Source organism: Crocuta crocuta, unplaced genomic scaffold (genome assembly GCF_008692635.1).
Source record: "Crocuta crocuta isolate KB4526 unplaced genomic scaffold, BGI_CrCroc_1.0 scaffold93, whole genome shotgun sequence".
NCBI classification, from domain to species: domain Eukaryota; kingdom Metazoa; phylum Chordata; class Mammalia; order Carnivora; family Hyaenidae; genus Crocuta; species Crocuta crocuta.
In genome coordinates, this window is record NW_027529641.1 from 4,443,523 (window position 1) to 4,459,844 (window position 16,322).

At 50.1% G+C, this 16,322-nt stretch overlaps 1 protein-coding gene across 1 annotated transcript in view; it reads right to left on the reverse strand.

Moving 5' to 3' along the window:
* Positions 1–9,102: 9,102 nt before the first annotated feature.
* The window catches only part of LOC144230173 (protein FAM169B-like), a 71,372-nt gene continuing 64,152 nt past the window's right edge, over positions 9,103–16,322 (reverse strand). Inside the window, exons 7-8 of the mRNA XM_077762368.1 lie at positions 13,533–13,627; positions 9,103–12,147 (exon numbers count right to left, since the gene is read on the reverse strand). Coding sequence (XP_077618494.1) covers positions 12,064–12,147; positions 13,533–13,627 — 179 coding nt within the window. The 3' untranslated portion in view covers positions 9,103–12,063. The remainder of the gene's footprint in view (positions 12,148–13,532; positions 13,628–16,322) is intronic.

Consider the following 16,322-nt stretch of genomic DNA (forward strand, 5'->3'; position numbering starts at 1 on the left):
TGTGGCCAAGGCACTGCTAGCTTACAGTTCAGTCCCCTTCCCTCCATCACAAGGCTGCTGGCTCTGCCGCAGCCTTGGGGATAATTTTACGTGTCAGCTTGACTGGATCACAGGTTGTCCAGATATTTGGCTAAGTAGTATCCTGGGGGTATGTCTGTGAGGGGGTTTCCAGATGCTATTGGCATTTGAATCCAGAGACTGAATAAAGAAAATGGCCCTCCCCATTGTTGGGCATCATCCAATCCACTGAGGGGCTGAATAGAACGAAAAGATAAAGAGGAAATTCTGATTCATTCATTCTCTCCCTCCCTCCCACCCTACCTGACTGCATGAGCTAAGGCATCAGTCTCCTCCCCTTGGATGAGGACTTACACCCTCCTCACTCCAGATTCTCAGCCCTTCAGACCCACACTGGAATTTACACCAACTTTCCTGGGCCTCCAGCATGAAAATGCCAGATCCTAGGACTTCTCGGCCTCCAGAACTGCATGAGCCAATTCCTTAAGATAAATCTCTTTTTAGACATAGAAAGGTAGGTAGATAGTAGGCAGGTAGATAGTAGGCACGTAGGTGGGTAGTAGGCAGGCAAGTAGGTAGGCAGGTAGGTAGGAGGCAGGTAGGTAGGTAGGCAGGTAGTAGGCAGGTAGGCAGGTAGGCAGTAAGCAGGCAGGTGGAGAGGTAAATACTTTGTCAGTTCTCCTTCTCCAGGGACCCTGACTAATGCAGCAACTTTAGCCTCCTACCGTCCCTGTGATAAGAGGGGATTCAGGAGCCACAACACCCTCGGTGGTTTCCAGCATGCTCTTGCCCCGCCATTTATTTATCCCAGGTCCTAACTCGCTTCTTCCATGACAGTCCGTGATGCTCTGTGTGGAAGAGACCAAGGCAGCCCCACAGTGAGCCACGGCCACGCGTGCATCATTTCCTACAGTCACTCTGATCAAACAGATGTACAGTGGTGTCTCTGTGGAGAGACGGAAAGAGACTTCAGGGCACCCAAAGGGAGAGATGGACGCCTGCCCAAGGGTTCGTGGCTTCCCACCTCACCCACCTGGTGGGGCCAAGACGGGCTAGGTCACAGTCCCCTGACTCTTAATACAATTTCTCTCTGACTCGACCGAAAATATTCCCACCCAAATTAAACTGGGTCAATTAAGGTTCCTAGCTCTAAGGACAGAGGGTACAAACCCCTCAAGGAACAATCTAGAAAATGGGGCCAAATTGATGAAAGATGAGAAGGGGTGAAGGAAGTCTAAAACACAGTTGGATGGTGAGCTGTCCCTAGGTACCCAGTCCCCAGGGTTACCTGCACCCATCTCCCAGGGGAGGCTGCGGAAAGGCTAGGAGAGTTGAGAGGGTGCATGGGGGCAGAGACCTGCGCCCCTCCCCTGTGTGTTCGCTCATAGGTCAGTCAATGCACCCTTCCCCCAGGGAGCTGGGTTTGGGCCTCCTGGGACACACCCCCACACCCCCCCCCACACACACACACAATGGTGACAGAAGGAAGGGAATAGGCTGAGTAAGAAAAATAAAATGCCATCAAATGTCAAAACTGAGTCTGGCTGGGGGTGCTGGGTGGCTCAGTCAGTTAAGCATCAGACTTAGGCTTAGGTCATGATCTCATGGTTTGTGGGTTCCAGCCCAATGTCGGGCTCTGGGCTGACAGCTCAGAGCCTGGAGCCTGCTTCAGATTCTGTGACTCTTTCTCTCTCTGCCCCTCCCCTGCTCTCTCTCCTCTTCCTCAAAAATAAAAAAAAAAAATTAAAAAAAATTTTTTTTTTCTTAATGACTCTGGCTGAAAGTGTGTTGCTCTGAGAGGCACCTTTAAGTAGAAAGAACTGAAATTGGGATTTCAAAGAGGTATCTGCACCCCCTTGTTCACTGCAGCATTACTTCTAATGGCCCAGACATGGAAACAAAGTGCCCATCAACAGATGAACAGATAAAGGAAATGTGGTATAAACATGTAATGGAAAGTTATCCAGCCTTAAAAAAGCAAATCCTGACATCCAGGGCAACATGGATGAAAGCGGAGAACATTCTGCTGAATGCAATAAGGCAGACACAGAAGGATGCATCCCGCAGGATTCCGTGTATATGAGGCATGGAAAATAATCAACCTCATAGAGGCAGAGGACTGAATGCTGGCTACCAGGGGCTGGGGGAGGGGAAAATGGGAGACACCATTCATTCAGTAGGTATAACATTTCAGTTACGTAACAAGAATAAGTTCAACAAAGCCAACATGCCACAGAGCGCCTCCAGTTAGCAAGACTGTATTGTACACTTAAAACTGGTGAAGAGGGTAGATCTCATGTGAAGTGTTTTTACACCAATCAAAAGGGACACAGGAAACTTTTGGAGGTGACAGATAAGTCCAATACCCTGATACTGTGGTGAGGGCTTCAAAGGTGTGTGCGTGTGTACAAACTCATCAAACTGTACACAGTAAATATGTGCAGTTTCCTGTGTGTCGATTATGCCTCAATAAAGCAGATTTTTTAAGAGAGAGAGAGAGCCAAAGGGAATGATCTCCCAAGTGTCCTGCATTCCAATGCTGATGGGAAGGACGTGGACCACACAAATGGGTGCAAGGGAACCAAGATGGCGCCATTCCCTTGGCCAGGAGGACACTGGCCACAGGTGGGTGTGTGTTCACCTCATGTTTTTCCATTCCTTCCCTTTCAAGACAGCATCATGAAAGCACACGGCCTGCGAGGGGTCTGGGGAGGAGGCGAGGCCTCCCACTTTACCCAGCAGCCAAAGGAGGTAGGGTGCATTTGAGAGCGTTGCGAGCTCCATGTCTTTATTTTTGCGTTGGCAAGACCAAGGGGTTAATGAAGAAATGCAGGAAACTGGAACGTGTCTGCACCCCTGGACTCACAATGAAAGCTAAGCATGTTTTCCTTTAAAACGAGAGAGATTTGAGCCCTTCTTAAGAATAAGTCTCAGGTGGGGCCCCTGGGTGGCTCAGTCAGTTAAGCATCCGACTCTTCATCTCAGGTTATGATCTCACAGTTTGTGGGCTCAAGCCCTGTGTCAGGCTCTGTGCTGACAGTAAAGAGTCTGCTTGGAATTCTCTGTCCCCTTTGCTCTTTGCAGGAAGGGCAAAGTGCAGGAGTTCCCTTCCTGCACTCTGTCTCTCTCTCAAAAATAAATAAAATTTAATTTAAAAAAAGAGAGAAAGAGATGTGAGCCCTTCTTAAGAATTTAAGTCTCAGCGGGGGTGCCTGGGTGGCTCAGTCGGTTAAGGAGCTGACTTTTGATTTCGGCTTAGGTCACAATACCAGGGTTGTGGGATCAAGCCCTGCATCAGGCTCTCCACTAAGCGTGGCATCTCCATAACATTCTCTCTCTCTCCCTCTGTCCCTCGCCCCTCCCACTCATGCTCTCTCTCTCCCTCGCTCTTGCTCTAAAAGAAGGAGAAGGAGAAGGAGAAGGAGAAGAAGAAGAAGAAGAAGAAGAAGAAGAAGACAACGATGAATGTCTTGTCACATCACTGAAATTCAGGGACTGGGGTGGCAAATGAGTACCATAATGAAACCAATTAACGGAGGTAGGTATGTGCAGTCTGCACCACTATTTCTTTATAAAGATTAGTGTTTCCAAATACAACGGAAGACGGCCCCGGNGCTGGTGGGTGTCCAGGACCCCAGCACCCACTTGGTGCTGCGGTCCTGGGCTGAGCGGGCTTTAGTTTGTGCAAGGCTGCCATCGTGTGGCCGCCGCGGGTATTCTCGGAAGACTGCCCAGAGCGAGAGGTTCCTGCTCCCTGCAAGTCTCTATCAAGGTCACCTGTCTTCTGCTCTTCTGCCACCAGCCCAGAATGGGGCCTCAACAGACAGATCAAGAGGAAAATCAAGTTCTAATGTTGCAGGTCTGAGTCTTCTCCAGGACATCTTCTTAGCCTTACTATGGACTTAAACTATACACACGCTGTGATTTCTCTTCTAAATGGGGAAGAACTTTCTCACCAGCTAGCACAGGAGGAAGGCCCGAGATGTGAAGCATCACAAGCACTGGCCTGCTCTCCGCAGGGTCATCCTGCAAGCCCCACCCTCATCTCGGAGTTTCAAACAGCCCTGGGAGTTCCCTGAATCCTCTTTGTGCAGAAGCCGCGCCAGCATAGCACAGCACGAGTGCTCAATAAACAGCAGTTTAAAGTATTCCATCCATGTCTCTGCAAGGCCAGGGCTCCACGCTTGCTCTGACACCGCGAGCCAGCAGGCCTGAGGCTGACTGGTCCTGCGGACCTCCAGACGTGAGAACTAGAGGCATCTGCTAGCGTGTGTGAAGGCTTCTCAGCCTTGGCGTGGCATTTCAGGCCAGGTAATTCTGGAAGTTCCAAGGGCCTCCCTGGCCTTTTAGGATGTTGGGCGGCATCCCTGGCTTCTGCCCATTAGATCCAGCTCACTCCTCATGCAACCATGACAACCAAAAGTGTCGCCAGACATGGCCCAATGCCATTGCGGGTGCTAATCAGCTCCTGTCAAGAACCACCATCTAGGGGTATACCTGCTTTCTATTGCCTGTTTCCTATTCCCTGTTAATAAACTGCCACGCATTTCGTGGCCTCAAACTGCAGGATTTATTATCATACAGTTCTGGAAGGCAGAAGTCCCAGGGGGTCTCCCTGAGCTAAAACTCAGGAGTCCACAGTGCTGTGTTCCTTCTCAAGGCTCCAGGGGAAAATCCATTTCCTTGCCTTTTCCAGGTTCTAGAAGCTGCCTGTATCCTCTGCCCCGTGGCCCTTTCTTCTACACTGGAAACCCACGATGGTTGGTGGAGTCTTTCTCACAGCACATCCCCCTAATGAAGTCTTTTGTAGTCAACTTCCCACTGGCCCCCTCTTTTAAGGACCGCCATCCGGGTAATCAAGGATCATCTCCCCATTCTGAGATCTCTGGGAAGCCCCCTTTACCACCTGAGGGAATACCGTTACAGGTTCAGGGGCATCTGACACAGACATCTGTGGGGGGTCGTTGTTCAGCCAGCCCCGACAGAGTACACACGTGACTGGCGCCAGCCGGCGAGTGAGAAACACGGCCAGTGAATGGTGGGGACACGCACACTGCGAGGGACGGCCGTGTCTGGGTCCTAACCCCTGTGTCGCCCAAACCGATCTCATCTGTAAACTGGTGTGGGCCCTCGAGCTGCCTGTTCATAGACCTTGACTCACCCCTTCATTTCACTGATGAGGACTCCGGGTTCCCCAGAAGGGAAGCTGTCATCCCAGACCCCAGTGGGGGGCCTGGTCCCACACTGGCTCTTTTCAGGGTTGGGACGCAAACCCCTAGGTTATCACGCACCTCCAAAGGCAAACGTTTCTCTTTTGTTTTTTTAATGTTTTTATTTATTTCTGAGAGAGAGACAGCATGAGCAGGGGAGGGTCAGAGAGAAAGGGAGATACAGAATCTGAAGCAGGCTCTAGGCTCTGAGCTGTCAGCACAGAGCCCGACGTGGGACTCAAACCCACGAACCGTGAGATCGTGACCTGAGCCGAAGTCAGATGCTCAACCACTGAGCCCCCCAGGCGGCCCAGAGGCAAACATTTCTGACGGTGGGGTTTCAAGCTGTGCGTCAGGTCTGTGCGAGAGAAATGGTGGTCCCTTGCTGTCAGCAGCCCACGTCCCCCTGGAGGCTCGAAGACTGTGTGAATCAGCCACAGAGCCTGGCCCGCCTGAGCGATGTGATGTGCAACAGCGCGGGGGCTGTGACTCTGCCAGGCACTGACAGTACACGCCCAGAGTGTGGTGTGTGAGGACATGGGGCATCGTGAAAGACGTGGAAAAGAAATGACCGGCTGACTGGCTTTGAGGTCGGAAAAGCCAGGTTCGTTTGGGCAGGACCAGGGCGGGAGGGGATGACGGGAACTCGCAGACAGATCTGGGGGCTCCGGAGTGGAAAGGGGGTATGCCCTATCCCAGCCTGCAGTTCCCAGGTTAGGACCCAAGAGCAGCCTGAGCCCCAGCCCATGGGAGTTTCATGGGGGTGGGGGTGCCAGGGCCTGCCCCATGTCAAAGCCACAGTGGCCCCTGTGGAGAGCAAGCGACTTCCCACGTGGCCAGAAACAGCAAGACAGGTTGCAGGGACATCCGCCGGCTGCGGCATCACCTCCCGTGGGGCCAGGCGGGAGCATCCGCAGATGCCAGTGGGGCTGCGTGGCAAGAGGCGGGTGTGGAAGGCTGCCAGGGTGGCCCGTGATGCCCCCACGGGGGATGCCCGAGCAGACGCCCCTACAGGACACCTGTACGCATGAGCTACTGCCAGTGTGGGCCGCGCAGCCCCAAGCCAGGAGGTGACATGCCCTCCTCACCAAGGCCCCTGCCCTGGGAAGCCCCAGAAATGAATGCTCATGGAGGGAGGCCGGAAAAGGCCAGCATTCTGCCTACAGTGTTACGTGTAAGTATGTTCCTTATGGGGCACCTGGGTGCTTGAGTCCCTTAGGCATCTGACTCTTGATTTCGACTCGGGTCATGATCCCGGGGTCCTGGGATGGAGCTCTGCACCAGGCTCTCCACTGAGCATGGAACCTGCTTGAGATTCTCTCTCTCTCCCTCTGCCCCTCTCCCCTGCTCACACTCTCTAAAATAATAAAAAATAAAAATAAAAACAAAAAATAAAAAGGATATTCCTTATAAAGCTTATTAAATTCAATTTATACAAATTTTCTAAATTACTTTATAAAAACCAAATGATGTCGTTTTTACCTGCTTCAGTTGGGAACCTGAGAATCCAGCAAACATTCCCCAAATCAAGCAAGTGTAGAGCCAAGAGGGAATAATAACCAAGCAAACCTATTCCTGCAATTCATTCCTGCAATTCTTCCAGAAGACTGTACCACCATCCACCCAAAGACATGCCCTCCAATCCCATGGAATTCAGAGGCTGAGCACCCTAGGACCAAAGGAGCATTCTGCTCAGTGTCCATCTTGTGCAACAGCTATGAGCTGCCCATTGGGGAGTGGATGCCTTGAGTTGGGAGCAATGAAGTGGGTGTCCTGAGTCAGAGGCAATGAAGTGGGTGACTTGAGTGAGGGGCAATGAAGTGGGTGCCTTGATGCAGGGCTCAAACCCATGAACCATGAGATCTTGACCTGAGCCAAAACCAAGAGTTGGACGCTTAACCACCCAAGTGCCCCAAAATAATGTGTTTAAGGTTTATCCACAGTGTAGCATGTACAAGTACTTCATTCCTTTTAACAGCTAAATAATATTCAATTGTATGGATTTACCACATTTTGTTGATCTATTTACCAATTTATGAGCTTTGGGAATGAACTCAGTTTGGAGCAATCATCGATAATGGTGCTTTGAACATTTGTGTACAAGCTTTTTTTTTTTTTAATTTTTTTTTTAATGTTTTCATTTATTTTTAGGAGAGAGAGAGAGACAGCGTGAGCAGGGGGGGGTCAGAGAGAGAGGGAGTCACAGACTGAAACAGGCTCCAGGCTCTGAGCTGGCAGTCAGCACAGAGCCCGACGCGGGGCCCGAACCCACGAACCGCGAGATCATGACCTGAGCGAAAGTCGGACACTTAACTGACTAAGCCACCCAGGCGCCCTGTGTACAAGCTTTTATGTGGCCGTACATCTTCAGTTCTCCTGGTTATGTGCCCAGAGGCGGAGTTTCTGGATCATATGGTCAGTTGGGGTTGGAGCAGCCTGCAGGGAAATGTTCTCACAGGGCCTGAGCCTGTGTCCACAGGGTCCAGGGATGGCTTTCTTCTAAGTAACGATTCCTTTGTGGGCTTTTCTATCTTCATTGTAGAGTCAAATCACTTTCTCCCCAATAACTCCCTGTAGATGGAGTGCGTTTATAAGACACAATCATTACTACTCCACCAAATACACAACCAATCAAAGAAAAGTGGATTCACTGCACGTCATCAAAATTCAAAATGCTGTGGCTCCAATGACACTACCATGAAAGCGGACAAGCCACAGAATAGGAGAAAATACCTGCAAATGATATACGTGATAAGAGACTTGTACCCAGAATATATAAAGAACTGCTACAACTCAATAATAAAAAGGCAGCCCAGTGAAGAGCCAGGTAAGGGATCTACTCGAGTAGACTTTTCTCCGGAGAAGACGTACAAAGAGCCAGGAAACCCATGGAAAGGTGCTCCACATCATTCGTCATCAGGGAGATGCACATGAAGACCACAGTGAGATACTTGCTGGTTCTCAAGCACTAGGAAGGTGGCTGTAATCAAAAAGAGGAATAGAAACAAGTGCTGCCTGGGATGCGGAGAGACTGGAACCCTCAGACACTGCTGGGGGGGGGTGGAAAATGGTGGAATCCCTTTGAAATATGGTTTGGCAATGCTCAAAATGTTAAACATAGAGTCACCGTCTGACCCAGACACTCCACTCCTGGGTATATACCCAAGAGAACTGAATAATATGTCCATGTAAAGACTGTGCCATGAATGAGGTCACAGCAGCCTTATTGATAAAAGCCAAGAAATCAATCTAAAGGTGCATTCATTGGTAAATGAATAAATAAAATGTGGTATATCCATACAATGGAATATTATTCAGCTATAAAAAGGAATGAAGAACAGACACATGCTACACTGTGGATGAACCTTAAAAACATTACGTCAAGGGAAAGAAGCCAGATGGAAAGGACCACAGGTAGTATAATTCCACCTGTAGGACACGTCTAGAACAGGACACGTCCAGAACAGGCAAATCTATAGAGAGAGAAAGTAGACTTGTGGTTGCCTAAGGCTGAGGGCGGGTGGAAAGGGAGAGACTGCTAACAGGTGCAGTTTCTTTCAGGGGTACTCACTGAGCACTGATTGCACAACTCTGCAAAATTACTAAAAAAAAGAAAACAAGGAATTATATACTTCAAATGAAATTAATCTTATGGTTTCTAACAAAAACAACACAGCGCGCGCGCGCGCACACACACACGTACGGACATTCCTATACAAGCTATGTGGAAGGAAACCCTGCACACAGCCCCAGACCTAACCCAACCATGTCACTGGCCGGAGAGAGGGTTGCTTGGAACCCCTCTGTGTTTCCTTCTAACTCTACAGGGTTGTTTGTTTTTTAGATCTTTAAATGAACTACACCAACACATCAGTTCTTCTCCCTTGAGAGGATGCTTTTATTGAACAGTAACTTCATCAAACCCGAGACATTTTCGTCAGTTCGTCTTCGTGTAAACACAAAGCACCAGCCATTCATCCCAAACAGTGTCAAGTTCCCAGCACCCATCTGCCATCACCCAGAGAGCACGCCCTTGGCTGTCCATTCCACCACAGAGCCCACTTTTATGGTCTTCATCCAGAGCCCACATGCACTGGGGGACTTCACCCAGTCTCTGTATGGAGCTCTGCACTTGATTGCTTTCCACTGGACTCTTCCCTCTTTCTAATGGCTATAAGACAACTCCAGGGAACACTCTAGAAGAGACCCTTCCAGAGAGAACAGTTTCCTTGAGTCCAGGAATCACATTTCACTTATCTATATACCCCCAGTGCCCACCACAGAGCTTGACCCTGAGCAAGAATGTTAAATATTTGGGGCTTTTAAAGTGTATTTATTTTGAGAGAGAGCAAGCATGCATGCATGCATGCATGTGGGGGAGGGGCAGAGAGGGAGGGAGGGAGAGAATCCCAAGCAGGCTCTGCACTGTCTGCAACAGAGCCTGATGCGGGGCTCGATCTCATGAAGAGCGAGACCATGACCTGAGCTGAAATCAAGACTTGAACTGACTGAACCACACATGTACCCCCTGAATATCTGTTGTACAACAGGATGGATGGATGGAGGGATGAATGGATGGATGGATGGACGGACGGACAGATAAGTAGAGTGATACACAAATGAATAGATGTAGGCAGACAGACAGTTGGAAAGATGGACATGGATGGGTGGATGTCAGAAGGACAGATGGACAGACAGGTGGATGGATGGATAAATGAATGGAAGAACAGATGGCCAGATGAGCGGATGGTCAGGTGTGACAGATTGACAGTTGAGTGGATGGATGGACTGATGTGGACTGATGGATGGAGACAAGGGGGTAGGTAAATAGACAGATGGCCTAACAGACAGGTGGATGCGTAGATGGACAGGTGGGTGGATGAACACAGAGATGGATGAATAAATAATCAACAGAGGTCCCAGTACATGTGTCCTCTGTCCACTCAGGGAACCGGCAGCGAGGATCTGGTGCTGGTGGCCTCCTCCCAGGATCTATGATAGGGCTTTACTATGCCCCTAAAAAGCTGAAACTGTTCTTCTATCCATCTCCAGAGTCTAGCAACAGAGGAGCAGAAGGAAGGTGTCACCCCTCACCCTTGAGGCGATGTTACCGTTCATTCCCCACACAGTTCAGAGGACCAGCTCTACACTGGTGCTGGGGACACAAGCAGCAACTGAGCAGCCCCAGGGCTGACCCTGGTGGTGACTCATGGGGGTCGCAGCGGAGTGCCTGGTGTTTTGAGGCCAGGTAGGAAGGGAAGGAGGAGGTGGTCAGGAAGGGGTATCTGAGACTAGATTTGTGAGAAGGAATCAGACTGATTGGTGGGGAAGGGGAGGACACACACACACACACACACACTCACACACACACACACACACATGGGGGGAGGGAGAATGACAGACAGAGAGAAAGGACAGAGAGAAAGACAGAAGGACAAAGGGAGGAAGGAGAAGGCACATGCCCACAGCAGAGCAAGTGCATGAGTGCTGACCTTGAAGCAAGGGCACAGGTGTGTCTGATGGGAAAGCCCAGGCAGGGGGACACAGAAAGCAAGGCAGGTGTGCACAGAGATGGGAGCAGAGTCAGCAGGGCCCTCTGTGACAGGCCTGGACGCTCCAAGGAGAGCCACAGAGCAGTGACCCGTTGGAGAAGATCGGCTCTGCATGCACCCGGAAGCAGGAGCCGGGGCTTCGCTGCCTGCCCCGACGCCACTCAGCCCGCGTCCTCCGGTTAGAACCTGAACTGACGCCACTGAACAGCGGTGAGCCCAGGCCAACTGCAGAGAAGCCCCCACCGCAGCTCTCCCGGAGCAGTCTCTGGGGCCTCAGGGAGCAGCTGGGACCGCGCCTTACCCGGCGGAAGGCCTGCGTCTCCTGTCCTCACTGGGCTCTTCCAGGCAGGGTCCTCAGTTCGGCTCCGAAGCCCCAAGAGCGGCCGAGCGCACGGCCCAAGCAGGGCGGTGTAAGCAGCTGAGGAGGCCAATGTCACACTGGGGGCTGGCTGTCACCTCCACCAGTATGGGCCTCTCCTCACAGCACCAATACACTGGAAGGGCCAGCAGCCCCGAGTCCCCTCCAGTGGCTTTGCCTCTGAAGCAGGGCATGGCTGAGGTCCTGGCACCCGCCTGGAGCCCGCTCCGAGCGCCTCCCGTGTGCCAGGCCGGACGTAAGCGAAAGACCCATGGACCATCTGCACCAGGCAGTCCCGGCCACTGCCCTCAGGAAGCTGCCGACAGGGCTGAAGCTTCTCTGGGAAAGAAATGTGCCTCCCTAGAAACCCTTCTGGCGTCCGTGCTCTCACGGTGACATCCGAGCTGGCATGGGCAAACCTGAGTCAGATTTGGGCGGTGCACACGGGAACGGGTACAGCCCTTCCCTGAGCTTCAAGCGAGGGGCACATGTGTGCGGTGCTGGCGTGGTCTTTACAAACTCACCCTGAGTGACGGGAGCCGCACAGGGTAAACAAGCAGGCTTCGAGAATCCCGGCTTGGGGGAGTAACTGCCTGTGTCCCTTAGATCTTCGTGCTTGAGGAAGGCAGCACCTACCACCTGAGCCCACAAAACAAGCCTGAGGGGGTCAAGGTCCGTGCGGTCGCTCTCTCCTCGAAGGAGAACACAGCAGGGACACAGGCCAGCGCTGGCCACAGGAGCGCGGACAGACGGGCAGCTCTCACACCCGAGCCCCCCTGGGGCCCAGACAGGCCTCGACAAGAGTCAGGATGGCGTCTGGGAGCTAGAAGCTGGGCCGCACGTGCTTCCTCTGGGACTCCCAGGCCGGCCCCGCACCCAGCAGGGTCCTCTTGGCTCCCTTCCCGGCAGCCTCGGCCCCGCGGGCTCACCCAAGCTGCCCCGCGGCTGCTTTGTGCCCTCTGCGCTCTTCATCGCTCTTCGTCTGCTCCCGTTCTCCGTGGGTCCTTCCCTGAATCAGAAAACACAAAATCAGCGAAGCTTTCCGACGCCTGCAGGAAGCCCCTCCACTCACTGCTGGCTCCGATTCACACTGGCTGAGCCCGGTTCCAACCTCGCGGACGCTGCATTTTGTTCTTAAGATGCTCTGGACACCTGTTTACTGGCAGGAACATACTTCCTGATGGGAACAGAAGAGCCCAGCCCACGGAGATCTGTGACAGGACAAAGCAAGGAAGCGCTACTTTAAAAGGGGGGCCCCTTATGCTTGAGCATGTGGCCTTCCCAAGACACACGCCCATGGGCGTGACGTCACACTGAGCACCCCCTGCTTCCTCCGAAGGCTTTGAGGTTTAAAAGCAAAGTCAGGGATCTGCAAAGATGCAAAGCACAATAGTGTCAGTAACTGAGCCCCCTTTTCCATTGCAAACCAAGGAAAATGAAAGCCCTTCCTCCTCCTGCTTTTCTAAAATGCTCCGGTGAGGGGCGCCTGGGTGGCTTAGTCGGTTAAGCGTCCCAACTTTCGCTTAGGTCATGATCTCGCGGTTCGTGGGTTCGAGCCCCGCGTCAGGCTCTGTGCTGACTGCCAGCTCAGAGCCTGGAGCCTGTTTCAGTCTGTGAATCCCTCACTCTCTGACCNTCCGGTGCTCATGGGGATAGATCACGCCTTTGAGGTGCAGTCTTCTATCTCCGTATCATCTACTTTCCAAAATAAGCAGTGCTGCCCACGTTGCAAGTGTAAGCTTGGGAGTTTAAAATCATTAATAATTCTTCAGGAATTCAAGAGCAAACACCCTTCTGTGGCCGAGAATGAGTGTTATCAGAATGATCTTGGACGGGCAAATGCCTGTCTTGGATTCAGGAAGATGCCTAATGGAATCACACCGCTTCCAAACAGACAGTGGGCCACTAAGACATACTTAGCCACCATCCTTGTCCACGGTTCCAGTCTCTCATCACTCTGGGCTCTACGACAATCTAGTGCCGTGTTCCATCTTATAACATCTGGGCTTTGAGGGATGGAGGAGGAAAGAAAGAAATTTGTCCACACATTTGATCTGCTTGAAAGACGCTGGTCCATGGCAGAATGCGAAATGCAGATTTTCCAACGTTCCCTTCACAGAGCAAGGTTACACTCATTGCCATGTGCTCTCTGTTTAGTTCTGGCTTCGTTAGAGCTTGTCTAGCTCAGTGAAGACCATAAAGAGTCTAATTACGAAGGCCTCCTCTCATACCACAGCGCGGAGACTCTGCGTGCGAATCAACAGCCCACTGCCTGGAGAAGCCCACAGCCACAGTGGTGAGGGAGGTGCTTCGCGGGTTCAGAGCTTCGCTCAACAAGGACAACAAGCAAAGAAAACAAGACATGTTCCCAGAATGACACATTCACCACCGTACCTTCTTGCCTCCTTCACGGCCAGACTGTCTGGGTCCATCATCTGGAGAAGTCCGTCCATGACTGCTCACGTCCTCCGGGGAATTTCCTTGGGGTGCTGCCCTCCCCAAGCAAGAGAGTGACATGAGCCAATGGAGGTGGCTCAAGGGCGCAGACAAGCAAAAGATTAACAGTACAGCAGGCACCCTTCCCAAAGCAAGGATCACCACGACCCAATTCCATCCTCATGACCTTCACTGTGACACCTGCTACCGTGCCCTCCAGAGAAGAGGGAAACCTCTGCCAGGGTTTGGGAGACATGAAGCGATGGTTCTAGTCAAGCATTTCTCCCATCCAGGTACTGAGCACGCCCTACCCTGCTTAGCTTCCAAGATCACAGGAGACCCGGAGAGCCAAGGGTGGTAGAGACACAGACTGAGCTGGAATTCTTTTCTTCCAACTATTTGGACATTAAAGGAGTCAGGTTTGCATGGTTATTCCCAGGCCCTTCTCTTTGCTCCCTGGAATTGTTACAAGAAAGCCCATAATCACACTGGTTAATTCAGCCCCCCTCCTACCAAATCGGACCCAAGTGGGAAGGATGACTTTCTTGTCCCACTGTGTACTTCCCTACACCTCAAAATCTGTACGTGGAGGTATGTGTGTGCTGGGGGAGTGGGGGGCACGTTCATATCCTTTAAGAAAAAACTACTCAGGTTTCCATTTGAGCTGAAAATGCAAATGAAACACATTTTTCAAATAAAACTACATTATTTAATCCTTTCCTATATAGGTAAATTTTAAGGTTTATTTACAGGGTGTCTGTAAATAACCACCAGGGTGGCTCAGCCAGTTAAGCATCCGACTTTGGCTCAGGTCATGATCTCACAGTTCGTGGGTTCAAGTCCTGCATCAGGCTCTGTGCTGACAGCTCTCAGAGCCTGGAAGCCTGCTTTGGAGTCTGTGTCTCCCTCTCCCCTGCTCGTGCTCTCTCTCTTTCTCAAAAATTTTTTTTAAAAAATTAAAAAATAAAAATAAAATTTATTTACAGACTTTATAAATTAGCCAAGTTTGGTTTGGCAAAATTGAATCCTCAGCATTGAAAAACACCAGCATACTTCAATGCTCCCTTGGGAGTTTCTACATAATGCAGTAATCATTGCTCATGTACTTCTCTTCACAAAAATGTAATAAGCTCATGAATGAGTTCAGAAACTTGGTCAGCCTTATTCAGTACTATATCCTTATCACCACAACCAATGGCCCAGCACTAGGAGTAATCGACTGAATGAATGAATGAGTGAATGAATCAGAGAATGAAGTAGACAATTCAGTATATTCTACGCTTCCTGATGTGTGAAACTGCTTTTCTGTGTTACAGACTAAAGCGTGCCAGTAACTATCAAATGTTTACTTGCATTTTATTCCTAACCAATAACGGTTCAATAATTTTTAAAAATGAATGCTCTAATTTGGAAGCACGAGGGTAAGAATCTGAGAAGCAACCACACGGGTAGGTCAAAGTAAGTTACCATCCACCAGTTACTACCATACAGGACGCACTAGATGACAATGGCCACTAGAGAGAGCCACACAACCTTTCAAAGAGCAGCATTAGGAAAACCCCATCGAGTACAATGGTGCTGCTTACTTCCCACCACAGCTCATGCCGTCAAATTGCTGTAACTACTGCACTATACAATGTCCAACTCACCAAAACAAGCTTAGAACTACAAGCATCAGATTTTTAGGAAAAGGACCCTGCCCCATCCCGAGCTCAGAGAGTTCCCATCTTTTTATGTACATACACTGTAGCTTTAAAAATTAAATGTAAATACAATTCTTTTCCCTATGGATAACAACTGAATCTATTAAAAATTCACCTGGGAAAGAAGCAACACTACAACCTAAACAATGAAAACAATATGTTTTAAAGCTGTGTGCAATGATTTCCTGCCTCCAGCCACATTTTTGTAAAAGAACAGTCAACTGCTGCTGGAGGATTCAATTTCACCTCCTCCAGTAAAGAAACTTAAGGCATGTGCAAGCTAACTGAGAAGTCACACCAGACAGAATTATGATCCTATTGGTCAAGTTTCAAAGGCTGCATATGTAACTGAGTGTAGGAAGAAAAAAAAATTCCCACAAACTCCTTCTCTCAAAAGTTCTGAAAACCGTGTAAATATTTTCAGGGCCATTATAAGCCACAGATGTTATCAGCAGGCAAGATCGTGCAAACTTTAAAAGACCCTGTCCATAAATGACGCTGCTTCAAAAATAGATTCTGAAACCCTGGAAAGGAGCGCAAGTTAATTTCCCTTGGAACGTTGTAAAATGTCCATGCCTAACTTAGAATGTAAAAAGCAATCGGCTCCCCCCAGGCTTCTTGCTTACAGTTCTACTGCTACAGCACATGAAACCCTAGGAGCCCTCCACAATAACAGCCAGAAATAAAGGAACAAAAGATAGAACTTGAAAAGCAGAACAATTCAAGAAAGCAAGTCTAAGAATAACGGGCTGGTTAAAAACTAAAATTAAATTAAATGGCTCTGTGACATTTCCAGGCAAAAGAAGATTCCAGAACCTGCACTGTGGGGGTGACCTGTGGGAAAACCTAATGGACGACCACAGCTTTCCATGAAGGCAGACAGACTGTAAACTGAGAAAATGCAGAGCATCTGGGCTAATCTGTGATTGCATTTGCAGCCCCCCACTCACCAACCTGGAAAAAACCTGAAATGTCAAGGCTGACAAAATTGTTACAAGATGAAGCTGGCTGGCTGAAAACCTTCCTGACTGTATTTAAATCCTGA